Below are 16,376 nucleotides of genomic sequence, written 5' to 3'. Positions count from 1 at the left end.
GCAGGAGTATGGGGCAGCTGTGCTGCTCAGCTGGAGCATCCCTCCTGGAGGGACTCAAACCACTAACCTCACCGGTTGTTCTGGTCTCCTCCTGCTTTTTCTTAGGTGAGATAGCAGCATCCCAAAAAGCAAAAGCACACTGTGTAGCCGGATTTGTAATGCTTAGTGCTTAAAGTTCACCTGTCTGTCCACAAGCCATTCTCATTTGGAAGCAATTTACCCTGCGTGTTCCCCCAGCTCGGGTGCATTAGAACATCCTCTGTTTTTCCCTGCTTCTCTCCTGCATCAGTTTTTCTGTCTGGTGCAGTTTGCGCATCCCACCAGCTCTAGCATCCATGACGTGTTTTAGAGCAATTTCAAGTTCAGCATTGCTCTCCCAGGTTAGACCCTTACTGGAGAAAATCCCACGGGAAGATGTGCCTTTACGCATTGCAATCTCCAGAGAGCTTAGCAATGCAATAGATACAGAGTGCCGGGAGTGCCTTGTTTTATTTGATTAAAGTATGTGGGGTTCAGCTGCCGATATGCAAGTTTTGTTCTTTTTAACTTCCTAGCCTAATTACCTAACTATGGAGGACCATAAGGAAATAAGGGAGGAACAGTTATTTAGCCAAAGGGAGTAAATAGCTGCAACTGATTAAATAAGTCATGGTGCTTACTAGCTACCTGATTTCCATGTATTGCCTGCAAGGATGGTACAAATACTGAACAAAGGTTAATTTCATGGGATCTAACTGTCTAAAACTGGAGAAAGGATTTCAAGAGATGTCCCCCAGAAAACACCAGTGTGTAGTAATGAAGCAAGGCCAGATTTCAGCTTATTTCTAGAACAGACACATCGTGATTGCTCGCTGCTTGTCCCAGGTTGCCAGAGCGTCTCTCACCGGGGGAAGCAGAGCAGGATGCCTCGCTCCCCTGTGCTCTCAATCGAGTTTCCTCATGCAATTTACAGCTGGATTATGTGGAGCCGGTGGAAATCAAATATTTATAAAATCATATTTAACTCATTACCTCATGTTTCAGTAGAGAATTTCAGGACCAAACAGTAACTCTGACTTTGAAGAGGCTTGTCAATGCCTGGCAACACAATGATGTGGGCGAGCAATAAGAGCAGTCAGTCATAAGTAACTGAATTTCATCAGGGTAGTGTGTAAATATAATTAAAACTTCAGAGAGCTCAAATAAACATCAGACTCTTGATGAGTTAGTTCAGCTGGATGCAGCAAGAGAAGTTAGGAAAGCTGAAGTTGCTGTGTAGCGTTGGAGCTTTGCCTGCTGTTGACCAAAGGGTTTGTGGACTTGGCACAGGGCAGGCTGTGCGAGGCTCCACGCCGGGTTTCTGCCGGCATGTGTCATGTGAGTGAAGGCACATGCTACTGACTGAAGGCTGAAACCTCAGTGAGACCCTCATTTGACATTAGCCTGGATTTTATACACTGTGTCTTCCACTGGGGTGTTCTTAAAAGCAACGCTCAGTGTGAGTGTCACTCGGAGCCTCTGCTAAGGTCAAGGGTCCACCAGGAGAAGTGCTTTTTTGAAGCCAAACATACAGTACAGTGAGCCATTCTGAGAAAGGAAAGGGTATTTCATGGGTGGGTGATACCTGTGCCCTGATCTTTGTGGCTTAAATGAGCTGGGTGCCTCTCCTGGTGTTTCAGAATAACTTCTCTTCATCTCACCTTTTGCATTTCTGTATTCCTCATTCCTGCTGTAGGCCATTGGACGCCCACACATGCCTGCATACTGGTCTCTTGGATTTCATCTCTCCCGGTGGGGTTATGGCAGCATTGAGGCTTTAAAGAAGACTGTCGATCGCATGCACTACTATGATATCCCATACGTAAGTATGAATTTTTCACTGTGTATGCTAATTTTACAATCCAAAGTGAGATGAATAAAATTATAATAGAGGAAAAGTGACTATCCTACAAAGAGAATTGTAGAATACAAGGATGTTCATAATCTTACGTAGTCGTTTTGCATGTAATATCTTCATAATGCCTAAAAGAACATTTAAAGTGGGCTTTGAACGTAAGGTTTAAGTGCTGCTCTTGGCTGCATAGCAGGCAATTTTGGTGTGGATTTACTGTTGTGCAGTATGAGATGCTAGGTTTTTAAAACTAAATTATGGTACTTCTGATGCATATCACTGCCAAACAGTTGCTAAACTAGGACTTCTATGTTTCCGTTTTGTCCATTGCTACCATGTAAGTTTATAGGAGATGAATTTGGCCTGACGATTATTTACAGTTATTATAGCCAATCTCTTAGGTTTCGTTTCACACATTAGCTACCTTTTAGAAATACAGTTGCATACATTCTGATTTTCCCTATCAAATACTTCAATCATAGAATCGTTTTGATTGGAAGGGACCTTTAAAGGTCATCCAACTCCCCTGCCATAAGCAGGGACATCCAACTAGATCAGGTTGCTCAGAGCCCCATCCAACCTGACCTTGAATTTTTCAAGGGACGGGGCATCTACCACCTCTCTGGGAAACCTGTTCCAGCGTTTCACCACCCTCATCATAAAAAAAATTCTTCCTTATATCTAGGCTGAATCTACCCTCTTTCAGTTTAAAACCATTTCCCCTTGTCCTATCGCAAGAGGCCCTGCCAAAAACTCTGTCCCCATCTTTCTTATAAGCCCCCTATGAGTACTGGAAGGCCACAATAAGGTCTCCCCAGAGCCTTCTCTTCTCCAGGCTGAACAACCTCAGCTATCTCAGCCTGTCCTCATCAGAGAGGTGTTCTCTCTGATCCCTCTGATCATTTTTGTGGTCCTCCTCTGGACCCACTCCAACAGACCCATGTCTTTCCTGTACTGAGGACCCCAGAACTGGATGAAGTACTTACGTAATGTTTACTTTAAAAATGTTTAGGATGTCCAACATCTTGATATCGACTACATGGAACGTCGCATGGACTTTACCTATGATAAAGTGAATTATGCAGGTCTGCCAGAGTACCTCAAACAGCTGAAGAAGGAAGGAATGCATAATGTCGTGATTCTGGTAAATTAACAATATTGCTAATTATTTCTCCATTTATATGAACTATTTGCAGCATAGTGTTTATAGCAGTATCTAGGTGCTAACGCACACATGCTATTGTAGCAGATTTTCCGTTTTTGTCATTTGTTGAGAAAAGCTGAAGAACAATTTGTTCATATTTCAGATTCATATTTAAATTTGTTGCATTTATCGGGTATCTGTGTACCAGCACCATCTCTATACCCTAGCATTAATTCTCTTTTACTTTTTCCCACTCAGTTATGAGAAATTTTGCCTCTGTTCGGGGCTGAGTTGAGATATGATTGCTTTAATGCAATTCTTTTCCTGAAAAAAACCCAAATGAGTTTAATACACACATAAAAATTGTAGAATAGTGGGAAAAATCCACTCATAAATACTCTGGAGAGCTAGTAGCAACAGTTCATGTTACCTTATATTTTTAATCTAAATTAATGTAAGAGAAGTTTGTTTGCATGAAAACTGGTGGAAAATGTATCTTGAACCTGTAACCACAATTGATGTATGACCCAATGAATGAATTTGGTCAGAAGTGAAAACTGAAGATTTCCATCTTCTCCCGTCAATTTTTCCAGCAAAGATTGCTGCTTTTCTCCAGCAAGTTCCCATATGTGTTCTTGCACTGGAGTTACTTTTTTCCACAACAGCTGAGTGAGTGACAATGGTGGCAAGGAAATTGATAGCCAGAAATTAAAGAAAAGTCCTTGATAGATGTGTAAGGCCTGTCCTAGCACTGCCTGGGGCAGTCACACCAGTCACACCACCTGGGAAGGATCGGGGTGGGAAGGCTCAGGAGTGCGGGACCTGGAGCAGCTCAAGTGGGTGTGAAACATCACCACAGAGAAGAGAGGTGTAATTTGTTCTCCATAACCATTAAGGACAGGATAAGAAGAAAAGTGCTTTAAAATTGTGGCAGAAAAGATTTAAGGTAGACATTAGGACAAAGCTGCCTGTCTGCAGGGTGAACAGAGCAGGGAGCTGGTGGCCTGGGGTCCCTCCCCGAGCTGGCGTGAACATGTCCAGCAGATGCATCAGGGATGGGTCAAGCTGCACTGACCCACAGGGGAAAGAGGAGGATACAGTCCCACAGAGTCCCTCTCAGGACTTTTTTTTGCTGTAATTGCAGCCTAAATGGTCAGCTTACACCTTTCATTTGGGTGCTATTATTCTTATTTACCTCAAACTGCCAGTCTCTTGTCCTACTTTCTTTCTTGATATACTTATTCAAACAAGCGTGTTCTCCCTCAGCCTTTTTTGCTAGGCTAAACAAACTGAAGTATTTTATTCTCTTTTCGTTGGGGGAGGTTCTTCAGATCTCATTGTAGTATCTCTCCCCGCTGCGTGTGCCCCAGTTTGAATGCATTTGCCTGTGGAGCAGATATAACTGGATTTCACAGCGCTCCAGATGATGCCCCCACAGTGTTTGGAGAATGGCAGAAATATTTCCTTCTTTCTGCTAAAAATTGTCTTGTATGACAAAACCCTGCATCGTATTTACCTATGTTATATTGATGGCTCATACTCCTAAAGAGACCAATAAATCCAGCTGAATCATAATGGACAAGCCACTAATGTCAACAGTCTCTAAGTTGATCCAGCCTCTTTAAAATAAGGGCCACGTTCCTCATCTTGTCATGGGGGTCCTGTCAAAGGCTTGTGGGAAGAGAGACTGAATAGCAGAGTCTGAAATTGTGGGACAATTCCTCTTTCACTTGTGGTGGTGTATCGGATGCTTACTGGAGTCAAGACAACCGAGAGTTACTGCAGTTTCCTGACTTAAAATCACATTACCTTGTCAAATAGATAGATTAACTCAGAAGTGCCTCCCTGGCCTTATTTTTTCCTCCACAATTTGTTGTAAAGTTTGGCATACGACTAGTCAGCAACACAGGTACCCATATTAGTGTTTTCTTTTTAAAATACAGTTAGAAGGTTTGCTGTTCTTCAGTCTGCTGGGGTTTTTTTGGTAGTTTCATTAAAAATACCTGCTCTGTATTTATTACTGGCCTAATCTTCACTTTGTTGTACTATAATTGCATTTGCTGCTGGGAATCTGAAACAAAACCACACAGCCCAGGTGATCAATTACATATTGATAATGGAAATAGCAGCCTATACAGTGAGTGCTATTTGCATATTCGTTCCCATGAAGGTCCTGGTTCTTCTACAGCTGTATATCATGAGAAGCTCCAGGGTGCAGCAGTGAAAAGAGTTTCTGTCACTGGAGGTCCAAGGCACAGAGTTTAAACAGTAACAGATTACTAAATCACTCTAATGGAGAGCAACTTCAAGACAAAAATAGTCCAAAATTAACCGGATACATCATTGTAAATAACTAACCAAGTGGTAGATGAGCACATGTGCTGTCAGGGCTGAGTGCTCTTTCCAGCTATTAGGCATTTTAGGCTCCCTATATCCTCAATACCGCTCTAAAAATGATCTGATCTCTTAGAGCTGTAACATTAAATACCACCCGCCTATTTATTGGTTTATCTCAAAAAAGTTTGCGAGACATGAATATACCAGCTAAATACCATGAGTCTGGTGTAGCTCTTCCTATACACACCCTTCCCCTTCAGTAAATACATGGTAGTCACCTCTCTTTCATCAAAGTTAGGATGCCTCCGGTTATTTTGCACTTGCTGCTGGTTAAGAAGCTGCAGGCAAGCAGTCACGGTTTAGTGGGTGACCTATGTTACCCTCTTACTTGTGAGTTTAACTTCAACCACATTTTTAAAGCCCTTTCAGTTCTTCAGATGGTGCATGCTAACGCAGTGCAAGGAGCTGCTGCTATATAAATCTAAATTCAGCTGTTAGGCCGATGCAAGGAATATAACAACAATTCTTAATTTGTGCAATGAGCAAATGGACATCCGGATAGCAAGCCCTTCTTTCCTCTTTCTGCTAACCTCTAACTGAGGACTGTCTTCTGTTCTAGTTCTTTAGGTAAGCTTGTGAAAAAGAACAAAAGCTGATGCAGTTTGTCCTTAACTTTTTAAAAGATAATGGGAAATACAGGTTGCACTGGTAGCGAAGTTTTCTATTTTCACTTTATTACAGTTGCCAATATTTCTGTCAAACTCTGACTCCGTTAGCATTCTTTAGTGATGTAAAGCATTCCCATAAGTTGAGTCAGGAGCTGGAAGAGTATGAAGGGTTTCATTCCCAAGTGGCAGCAAAGCCATGCTAACTGCAATCAAGGCAAGTGTAATGCAGTTTGATACTGCAAGAACAACTTTCTATTTAGATTCCCTTTGGATAGTGACAGCGATGAGTGAGTTCCCCAAGTGTAGCAGATTGTTGCCTCCCTCATGAAGAGTTCAGGAAATGGGCTCTGATTGCAGCCACTTAGCGTCATGTAAAACCTCTAGTAAATGGATCTGGGGGAGGCGGGTTCAGTCCTCCTCATCTTGGGCCGCTATGGTCACAAGCAAAGTGCAGATCCTAACAGCCAGCAGTATTAACACCGGCAAGCTGCCTGAGGACAGGACCCTGCACTCGGTTGTGCCACCACCGCTGGGGCACCTGGTGCCTCGCCACCACTAAGTCCAGTCCCCACGCTTGCATCCAAAGCTGAGCGCCCGCCGTGCCTGTGGCCACCTTGATAGTAGCATGGCCCCATTATCAGAGTCTCTAAATGCAGCCCTTCAGCACTTCTCTCTCCTGATCTCTTCCAGAGGCCACCTCCATTTAAGGGAAATTTTGTCTAAGAGTGCCAGTACTTGGTCATCATTATTGCGCTGAATAATGTGCATGCTTCAGCTGAGTCAGAACAAATATATTCTTTAGAAACGAAGAAAGAAGTTCTAAAAGTAACAATGACTACAATGTAAAATTATAAACATCATTACTGAAGAGCAGCTTTAATGAAAGACCTTGCATACCTTCCATTAAATCACACTAAAAATAAAAACAGCTAGGAATGACAGGAGTGACAAATTACGTGCAAGTCAATAGCAACATGCTCATGATTCAAAATAATGCTTGATAGCTTTAACATTTTAAAGTCCAGCTCTATGAGCTGTAGAGGCTAAAATTTCCGGAGATGAGTTTTTATGGATGTGCATCAAAATCTATGTTCGGGGCCATAGGTGCATCGGTCTGGATAAGTGCTGGGTGCCCCAGGTCTCTGGGCACCTAACTCAGCTGGAGTTAAGGATGCTCAGCTCCTCCTCTCCAAGAGCTGCTAAAAAGATGAGTTAGGGAAGATTTAACAGACATGAACTTCCTCCCCCACAAACAACCCATGAATGCATGGGAGGGTTTTGTTCTCTTTAGGACGATACTAAACTTGCATAATATATTAGATTTATGCACTGGAATAACCTTTCAGCTGAAGGAAACCAGAAGTTTGGATTAGGAGTAGCTAATTAAGCTGACTTCTTACAGCCTTCAAGTCCCTTGAGAGACATCTTTTCTGCAATTATAAGCTAATTATCGCAGATGGACAGTTTTCTCTTTTCCAAAGCTGAACCATTAAACAAGTTAAAAAGGTAATGGACACTTATACTCTTTATGGAGGTGACACTTGAGCTAGATAGTTAAAATTGAAGAGAATTTTGCACTTAAGGTAGGGATTTAGCAGGGGCTTTTATTTTTGAGGCAAGGAAGAATATACTTTCCTCACCAGGGCTATAGCTATCAGAGGGCTTACAAGTAAATCAGGCAATTAATTTAGGTATTAAAATGAGCTTTAAAACATGCCTTTAAAGAAATTTACCATTTGGGATGGGATTTTTTTTTGTTGTTCTTGAGAAGCTTATTAGTTAGACTTCTATCACATGTGAATTAAAGTTCACTTAAATTATTGCACAAGCTATGAGTGAACGGAAGAATTGTTCCAGTGGTGTTTTTCTCCATTGTGTTTCATAACTGAAAGGTTTTGCCTTAAGCAGAACCTGAGGGAATAACATTTTCTAAGAGAAAGGTGAAGAATTCCCTTCTTGTAAAATGGCTGCAATCTTCCTCTGTTGTAAATAACACTAAGCAGATAGCTGCTCCCAATTAGGGACATATTGCGAAGCGCGCTGATCTCCTTTTAGTCCCAGTTGACTACTGAGCAGAATTGAATAGTATCTCTTCATTCACTGGCATCTCAAAGTATTCCTGACTTTACTACTTACTGACATGGGGGGCCACCATCTTCCCCAGGAGCAGATTAGGCTCCTTTTCGATGAGCTTGGTGGTTACGGACGGCCATCCTGAGGCAGAGAAGCTGGTGGTGTCAATGTCACTGTCAGCAATGGGAGGTGGTGACAACCCAAGCAGTGAAATGGGTGGCAAGGATGAGCTATGGGGGTGTGAAATGCTGTTGTTGTCATGCCAGGGGGGAACAGAGACATATGGCCCTGCAGGCGTGTAGGGTGGGTTGGGTTACTCTGCACCAGCCTGGCCTAAAACATCCTTGTCTGACATTGGATCTGAAGGGAGGGTTAGCGAGGTCCTTTTGAGGTTGGATGTGTCCCAGCTTCAAGCCCCTTGAGAAGTTTGAGTTATTCCAGCACTGAGCTGCTGAGGCAGCTGGAATGAGGGTTGCCTTGGAGGGAAATCCAGAGGTGTCCAAGTGTGGGAAAGCCCAGCGTGGCACCCTGCTCTGCCAAGCAGAGACCTCGGCAGGGGGAAAAGTAAAATCTAGTGCCTCTCTAAAACCATTTTAACATAGAATGTCTCATAAAAATAAACATGAGGTTATTTAATAATTTCACATTACTTTTGCCTTATACAAGAAATACTCACGACACATCTTTAATGACTTTTCCTAAATTATTATGTGCTCTCAACTCTTATTAAATTTTAATGCTGTTTTCTTTCAATATTATTGCAATCTGCATTAAGAACATCATCCAAATTTTTCTAAAATATACAAATAGAAAAGTAATTGTTACCTTTGGGATTTCAATAATGGAAATGCAATCTCTGTTTTCAGGACCCTTTCATAACTAAAGATGAAGAACCGGGCACTTACAGGCCTTATGATCTCGGAGAGGAAATGGGAGTCTGGGTGAACAACTCCAATGGCACTCCTGCTGTTGGAAAGGTTATTTTATTAAATTCTCTCATGCATTTGGTCTAGTGCTGCTTCAAAGTGATAAAGCAGCTGTGTAACAGAAATGAGAAGATAACTGGTTGTTTTACCTGTGAACTCCAGGCCTGGCCACCCGGAGACTCGGTGTTTCCTGACTACACCAACCCCAGCACAGTCGAGTGGTGGACCCAGCTGTGTCTGGAGCTTAAGGATGTCCTTGACTACGATGGGATCTGGATTGTACGTCTCGTTATATTTGCCCTCCCTTCTTTTAAAAAAAGAAAATGAGGCTTTTGACATGTGTCTCACTCTCTTTATTAAAGGATATGAATGAACCATCCAATTTCTTGAAAGGCCAGTTTCCTGGATGTGCTGCTAATAATATCAATAACCCTCCTTTCATTCCGAGTAAGTAAAGTTTCCTTGATAATATTTTTTTTTTTTTAATCACAGATAGGTTATTTCTTAGAAAAAAAATCCATCCTCTCATTTTTCATCTTTCTCTGCCTGTCCTATGCGTTCAGTTACATATTTGTTCAGGACTTCATTGGCTCAGCTTTACTCTGTCTAAGGGACTTTTCTCTCTCATGGGGGCTGCCTCGTAGCAGGACTAGAAAAACGGCCATCCCTGCCATTCTCTGAGCAACCGGTTTGCATCAGAGAAAGGGCAAGGTACCTATATACTGTAACTCAGCAACCCTTCTGCCTTACCATCACCACTGCTAGTCCCAGGGATGGGCAGTCTCTGCCTTTTCCACAAACCATGTCAAGGAAGACATATCTCCCTGATGCCTTAATTCAATATCTCTTCTTTCTCTTAGGAAAGGAATTTTCATTGCCTTCCTAGAAACGGGCTAAAAATAAGTTAAAAAATGTCCAAGCTTATGGGAGACTGATAGGAATGGGAACACCTTTTCCAGTAGCCGTGTTAATGACATGCTCATTCTTCCCCAGGAAGCCATGAGTACTTACAATTAGTGCCAGTGGTCCTGGCAATTAATCCAGCCAACATTTCCCCAGGAAAGCCCGGCTGCCTGAGCAATGCTAATATGCAGCAGGAAGTTGATACATAAATGAGTTATTGACAGTGAAGTATTGGAAATGTCCCCTTTTTCCCTTCAGGCTGTTGTACTGTCATGTGAATTCTTCATTTTATTTATTAAGTCTCATTCCTTTTCACTCCGGATGCAACAGAAACATAAACGTAACAAAAACATGACAAAATATTCTAAAAAGATTGTAAATTATTGAAACCAGAAGCAGAGCTTTTAATTATGATTTTGGTGTTTGCTCTCTTTGCGGAGAAACCGCTGATTGTGACTGTTGTATACTGGCCCTGTGGGTCTCGTCATTGACGAAAGCCCAGGAACTGATGAAACATTTCCACCTTTGCCTTACATTACCTCCATTTTTGTCAGCATTCAGAGCTGAAAAAAAAAAGGTGTGCGACTTTGGGGAAGATGGCCAAAAGGGCAGGGCTCCCTTTACCGTCACAAATAAAGGACTGAGGGATGGACCTATAAAGAGGCTTCTGGGCCATGAAGCTGAGCTTTGCAACAACTAGTGTTGAAGTCTGAGCCATTACACAGGAGTCAGAGACCTAGACGCCTACACGACATGTAAGGACAATGAGTGATGCTGAAGGCAGGTGTGTTTTGAGCCCAGTTTCTCCCCTGACTTGCTCCTTCTTGTGCACGTATGCACCTACTTCTGCTTGCGACTCACAGTGTTGGTCTCCCTTCTGCAGACAGGAGCCTAAGGCATTTTTTACAAGGTGTAGGAGATCTGTTTTCAACCAGTGTTTAAGGGCTTTCTTTTATATTCCACTTTATGCCAGCACTGTGCATGCCCTTGGCTGTCCAAGCCCTTGACTGGTGTAGGTGTGAGGTGGGACCCAAGTTGCTTAGTCCAATAAGACATTAGGACCTTCCTGGAGTTGGCAGGGGTTTAGGGGTTCACTGTTGTCTTAGGTGACTGAACCTGCGCAAGTCCCAGGTTCAGTGCCTCTGGCTTTTTGTCCATGTGGCGTTCAGCCTCCTTATCTAAATTATAACCACGATTACACGTAACCATGGTTTGAACTTCTAAAGGCAGATTTCCTTCAAATCAATTTTCTATAAAACATTTTATACTGAAGATTAATGTGCAATTGTAAAATAATCAGTATTACTGAGGCAGAATACAAACTAGACTAAGAATGAAGCGTGAAAATTTCACTCATGTGGAAGCATTTTCTTTCATATCCCATCTTAATTTTATGGGGCTAATAATTAAGTGCCACTGGGACATTAAGTGTGACTTTCCCCAGAACCTTAGTGTCTTCTTCGGAGCCATATCAGTCAAAGTTACTTGGAAATTGCCCATAAATTTATTTGTGATGCAGATCAGCCATACTGGAGTCCTTGTGTCTAAAAATCCAAACACGGGGATTCCAGCTGTGGTGGCACAGCAGAGCAGAGAGGCTAATGGGGTTTCAGGTACAGAGAAATGCACTTTGTAGTAATGAACTGCAAACATACAGTAACGTGCAATCAGGCAGTGAGATTGCTTGCTCATGGGGAAATATTTACAACAGTGCATGCACCTAATTAAGCATGCAAAAGAAGAATATTTAAGAATCTACTTTCTTTCTTTTTTTGAGAGGATTTTATAACATTTTCAACTTCGTCTCTAAAAATAAATACATTGTATAAATGAAACATCTGACCTGCCCACTTCCTGCTGAACTTCACGTGGCATTTTCATGGAGGTTAGCTGCAGAGGATGAGAGTCACATTTTTCTGTACCAAATGGGCTTTGCCAGCGCCTCCTTAATATGGGATCAAAGACCAGGCAGCGTCTGTGCAGCCAATTTGTGCCTCATATTGCTCCCCCTTGGCTCAGCTAAATGGGTGCTGTGCCAGTGATGTCAGGTCTACCCCGACTATTACTGAGGGAAAAAAGCTGCTACTGAAGGAAAAAAGCCTTCACTGCCTGTGACGTGCTGATAGAAAGTTACTGGATAATTCACCTGCATGTGAATATACCCATTATAACTTACCCTTGCTCTCTTCTGTGCAGTGTATTGGGCCATAGCAGGTGACACCCAATGGACTGTGTCCAGTTCTGGGCTCCCCAGTTCAAGGGAACTGCTGGAGAGGGTGCAGCAAAGGGCTACCAAGATGATTAGGGGACTCGAACACCTCTCTTATGAAGAAAGGCTGAGGGATTTGGGTCTTTTTAGTCTGGAAAAAAGATGACTGAGGGAGGATCTTATCAACACTTATAAATACTTAAAGGGTGGGTGTCAGGAGGATGGGGCCAGGATCTTTTCAGTGGAGCCCAGTGACAGGACCAGAGGTAATGGGCACAAACTTGAGCAGAGGAAGTTCCACCTAAACATGAGGAGGAACTTCTTTGAGGGTGGCAGAGCCCTGGCACAGGCTGCCCAGAGAGGTGGTGGAGTCTCCATCTCTGGAGACATTCAAAACCCACCTGGACGCGTTCCTGTGCAACCTGCTCTAGGTGACCCTGCTCTGGCAGGGGTTTGGACTAGATGATCTCCAGAGGTCCCTTCCAACCCCTACAATTCTGTGGTTCTGTGACTGCCGCACCTCATGCTTTTTACTCCCCTGCACACCCCTGGCACCCCCCACTCATCACTCCCAAAGCTACCTGGGGCCGTGCCATCAGTCCTGCTGTCCTTCAGTCCTAGATGCCTCAAGGGAAGGGAGGGGCCAGAGTTGAGCTTAGGTGTTGCTAGGAGTTGAGCTAGGGCAGAATTGTGCTGCCTACCTACCTCTGCAGCTGAGTGATAGGCACACCGAGGTCTCATCATTTCACACAACCATCTAAGTTCCCTGGATGTCTGAATTTCTGATTTTGTTTTGTTTTTTTTTCTTGCGACATCTTTGCTTTTAAGTAAACTTTGTCACTATGTAAAAGAACACGTAGATGTATTTTTAATTCAGCAATGCAGAAATTTTCTTTCTGGCTATTACTTACTGAATACATGGTATCTGTAGAGGTGTTTTGAATTATTGGACATAAAACTTGAACTAAATTAGCAGTGTTTTCTCAGTCCTCTCACCCACCTGAGCACACGTGTGCCTGTCTGCAAGCAGGTATTCATGGCTACGTGCTAACCTCGAATCAGTGCAGGCCTGGCAATTCTTCAGCTGTTCCTCTTAACAAAATCCTTTGTTTTTTTCACCCCTAACTGAGTAGAAATATGAAGAAAGTTGAATTGCGATGTGTATAATTTTACAATGTTTTCTATCATTCTCAGCCATTACTGATCGTTCCCTGGCACAAAAGACATTGTGTCCCGACTCCAAGACTTACCTTGGAGAGCATTATGACACACACTCTCTCTTCGGCTGGTCACAGACAGAACCAACCTTCAAGTAAGTTTTCCAAGTATTTCTAAGCAGATTTCAGGTGGTTGAAATACATTTTAAAAGCCACTGATTTTACCTGGGAAATTGGTAATAGTATCTAATAAGAAAGAGCCCCATGCTTCATTTTACCATTTGGCATTTAGTAAGAAGTTTTGACAAGTATCTTGGAAGAAGAAACAGAATCTTTTACAATTTTACTTTTCTTAGCTAAAATCTGGATCTGCTTGTAGGACCCGACTCTTCAGCTACTGCTTTTGCATAACTAGAGCAAGATGTTCCTGTGCTCCGCTAAAGCTGCTCACGTGCAGCTGCTGCAGACACAGCCTTGTGTGGCATCAGGGGAATTTTTCCATCCCTTTGTTCCCGTGGCCCAAGCAGAGGAATTTCTATCACTGCCAGTGCAGGATCTGAACCATGCATCTCCCCCGGCTTCTTCTGGAGCTGCCTCTTGCTCCCGGCAGGGCAGCGTTTTGCATTTTAGCTTGGGGCTGAGTCAGTCCGGGAGGGCAGAGTTGCTGTCGGCTAATGTAAAACTAATTTTGCAGCTGGGAAGCACTCAAGGCTAGCTTACACAGGCAGACCGTTGCTGTGAAGCTGGAGTCACAGTGGAAAGCTAGCTGTTGGATTAAATCAAATGGGCAAATCATGCCTTTTCTGGCAGAGGTTGAGCTAAAACATGGATAAGTTTAATACCTTAATGTAAGTGCCAAAGCAGGGATCCCTGTGCTGGCTTGTTTTGGTATTTAGCACTCATTTTCAGCAATTGTATTGTGATAGCATCCAGGGGACATGGCTAAGTGAGCCTACTTATGGTGTTGATGCACTTGTATTTTACACGCCAAGCCTGGGGGAAGGGAAGCACCGGGTAAAAGCTGGAAGCAGTTTCCCAGCTCTTGTGGGCCTGGCTGAAGAGCAGTCCAGCTGTTGAGAGAAGGAGCAGAAACCCTCAAACCCTTGACCTTGCTGGCCACCCAGCCCAGCTAGGACTCATGGGACTTAGCATGGTTTTTTGGCCCCTATACGCCAATCTCAGCAAAGATCCTCCCATCTCTGGTCTCTCCATCAGGATTTGTCCTCTGCACACTTGGGCCTGTGTAACCATACACTGTCTTGGTAACACTTTTTGAATAGAGACTTTGGATTTGCCTATCTTCTTGAGCTGTTTTCTTAGTTTTATTCAGGCTCTGTGCCAGCAAAGCCAATTGCCTGAGACAAACCCTGTGAATTTATCAGGAAAAACTCCGTGTGCCGGCACATCTGCCCCAGCCCCTTCGGTGTTCACACTGTCCTGGCCATGCTCACCCAGACCAATGATGCTGGGACCATTACTGCTGCATGGCTCCTTGCAGCCTCCCCCAAGGCTGTGAACCTTCCCCATTCCTGCAGCACTTGCTTCCAGGGCTCCTTCCAAAGAAACACCTGTTTTGCTTAGCCTAATGTAGAGTCTTTCAAGGCTGGAGAACCACCCTAAAAGCATCGGCAGAGGTTGGGTTCGCTGCAAAGTTGGGAAACTTTGGTGAAGAATTTTTCGTGCATATTCATGTGGGTCTCTCAAACTCATTTCTTTTCAAGGCTGGCTGTATACCCTTTCTGCATTCGCTCTTCACAAATAATATACTAAATTAAATTACTGTCAGGAATATTTAGCAAACCAGCATCAATTGCAGGATATTGGCTGAAAACAAGTGACAAGTTCATAATCGTATAAAAGACAATTCTAAGAATTATTCTAATGTAGCCAGAGAATAGGAAATGTGTCACCTGACCCATGTCAAATGGCTTGAATTTGGATACATGAAGTAGCAGCAATCAGCTTGTGCATAGCTTAATGCCAGGAGTTATTCGCACATGATATTCTGTAAATAATTTCAATCAACAAATACATTTGACAACATTAGGACCTGTTCGGCAATGGTTTGCAGCAGACTGAAATGTGTTCAATGAATTAATTGTTGCAAATTGTTTATGCAGCTCTGGGTCATAGTTGAGTTGATGCGATGTTGCCCTCATTAGCACCTGCATTTGCAAATGGAGCCTAAAAATTGTGCTGCACAACCAGAGGAGAGGACTTATGCTCAGGACATCCACGAAATGGCTCCAAAATGCCACTTATACAAACCACATGGGGTCTTGTGCCATTATTGGGCCCAGCAGAGCACCTACAACCCACAACCAGCAGGTCTCGCATGGTTCAAGAATTGCCCCTCTTGCTGCATATGGCCCATAAGGTTAATATATTTAGGCTTGCATGAAAGCTGTTGGGTTTTTTGCTTCAGAAACAAATGATGAAGCATTTTAAAGGCTCTGTGCTGTGACAGAGCCAATACCAAATATTGGCCAACCTGAATACGGATGAAAGAGCTCTTGATCAAATCTCATTAAGGAACGGGAGAAGGAGGTGGATGGTGAACAACATGATTAATATTTCACTCTAGGATTTCCCAGAGAATCTAAGTTGCGTTACCCAAATCATGTTAAAGCAGAGCTGAATTTGAGTTCCTGCAATATATAATAGCGCAATATATAATCAGGTACAGAGATTATCCTATGTTGAGGAATTTTGTAACAGGTTTGTTAATAAGGCATATTGCACTTCCTTGATTTTTCTGGTGATGCAGCAAAAGTATTTTCAAAAGGCAAGGAAAAATTCATTACACCATTAATTCTGTAATGAAACCTCATATATCAAACAGTGACAGGAAACCAGAGGAAATACTACAAGGATGGGGTGACATTTTGAATTATTACATTTTTGCTTTCTTTATTGATTATTTCTTTTTTTAAGATGTTCAGATATTGTTTTGATTTTTTTTTAAACTTTTAATTACAGGGTATTAGAACTTTATTTACCAATACAAATCTCTAAATAAATCCTATATTGAAAAAAGTACATATTATACCGTTTTTTAGGAACGTGTAGGATACTAAATTAAAAGTTCT

The 16,376-nt window shown here is 42.7% G+C and overlaps 1 protein-coding gene across 1 annotated transcript in view; it reads left to right on the top strand.

Annotated features, from left to right (window-relative positions):
- LOC134511940 (sucrase-isomaltase, intestinal-like) overlaps positions 1 to 16,376 on the top strand; it is a 63,207-nt gene that overhangs the window by 25,327 nt on the left and 21,504 nt on the right. The window contains exons 8-13 of the mRNA XM_063326785.1: positions 1,715 to 1,840; positions 2,883 to 3,014; positions 8,959 to 9,069; positions 9,181 to 9,297; positions 9,381 to 9,465; positions 13,325 to 13,442. Of these exons, the coding sequence (XP_063182855.1) occupies positions 1,715 to 1,840; positions 2,883 to 3,014; positions 8,959 to 9,069; positions 9,181 to 9,297; positions 9,381 to 9,465; positions 13,325 to 13,442 (689 nt within the window). The remainder of the gene's footprint in view (positions 1 to 1,714; positions 1,841 to 2,882; positions 3,015 to 8,958; positions 9,070 to 9,180; positions 9,298 to 9,380; positions 9,466 to 13,324; positions 13,443 to 16,376) is intronic.

This window comes from Chroicocephalus ridibundus, chromosome 1 (genome assembly GCF_963924245.1).
Source record: "Chroicocephalus ridibundus chromosome 1, bChrRid1.1, whole genome shotgun sequence".
NCBI classification, from domain to species: domain Eukaryota; kingdom Metazoa; phylum Chordata; class Aves; order Charadriiformes; family Laridae; genus Chroicocephalus; species Chroicocephalus ridibundus.
Note: the sequence above shows the minus strand (reverse complement) of the source record. Positions and strands in the feature narration are given on the sequence as shown.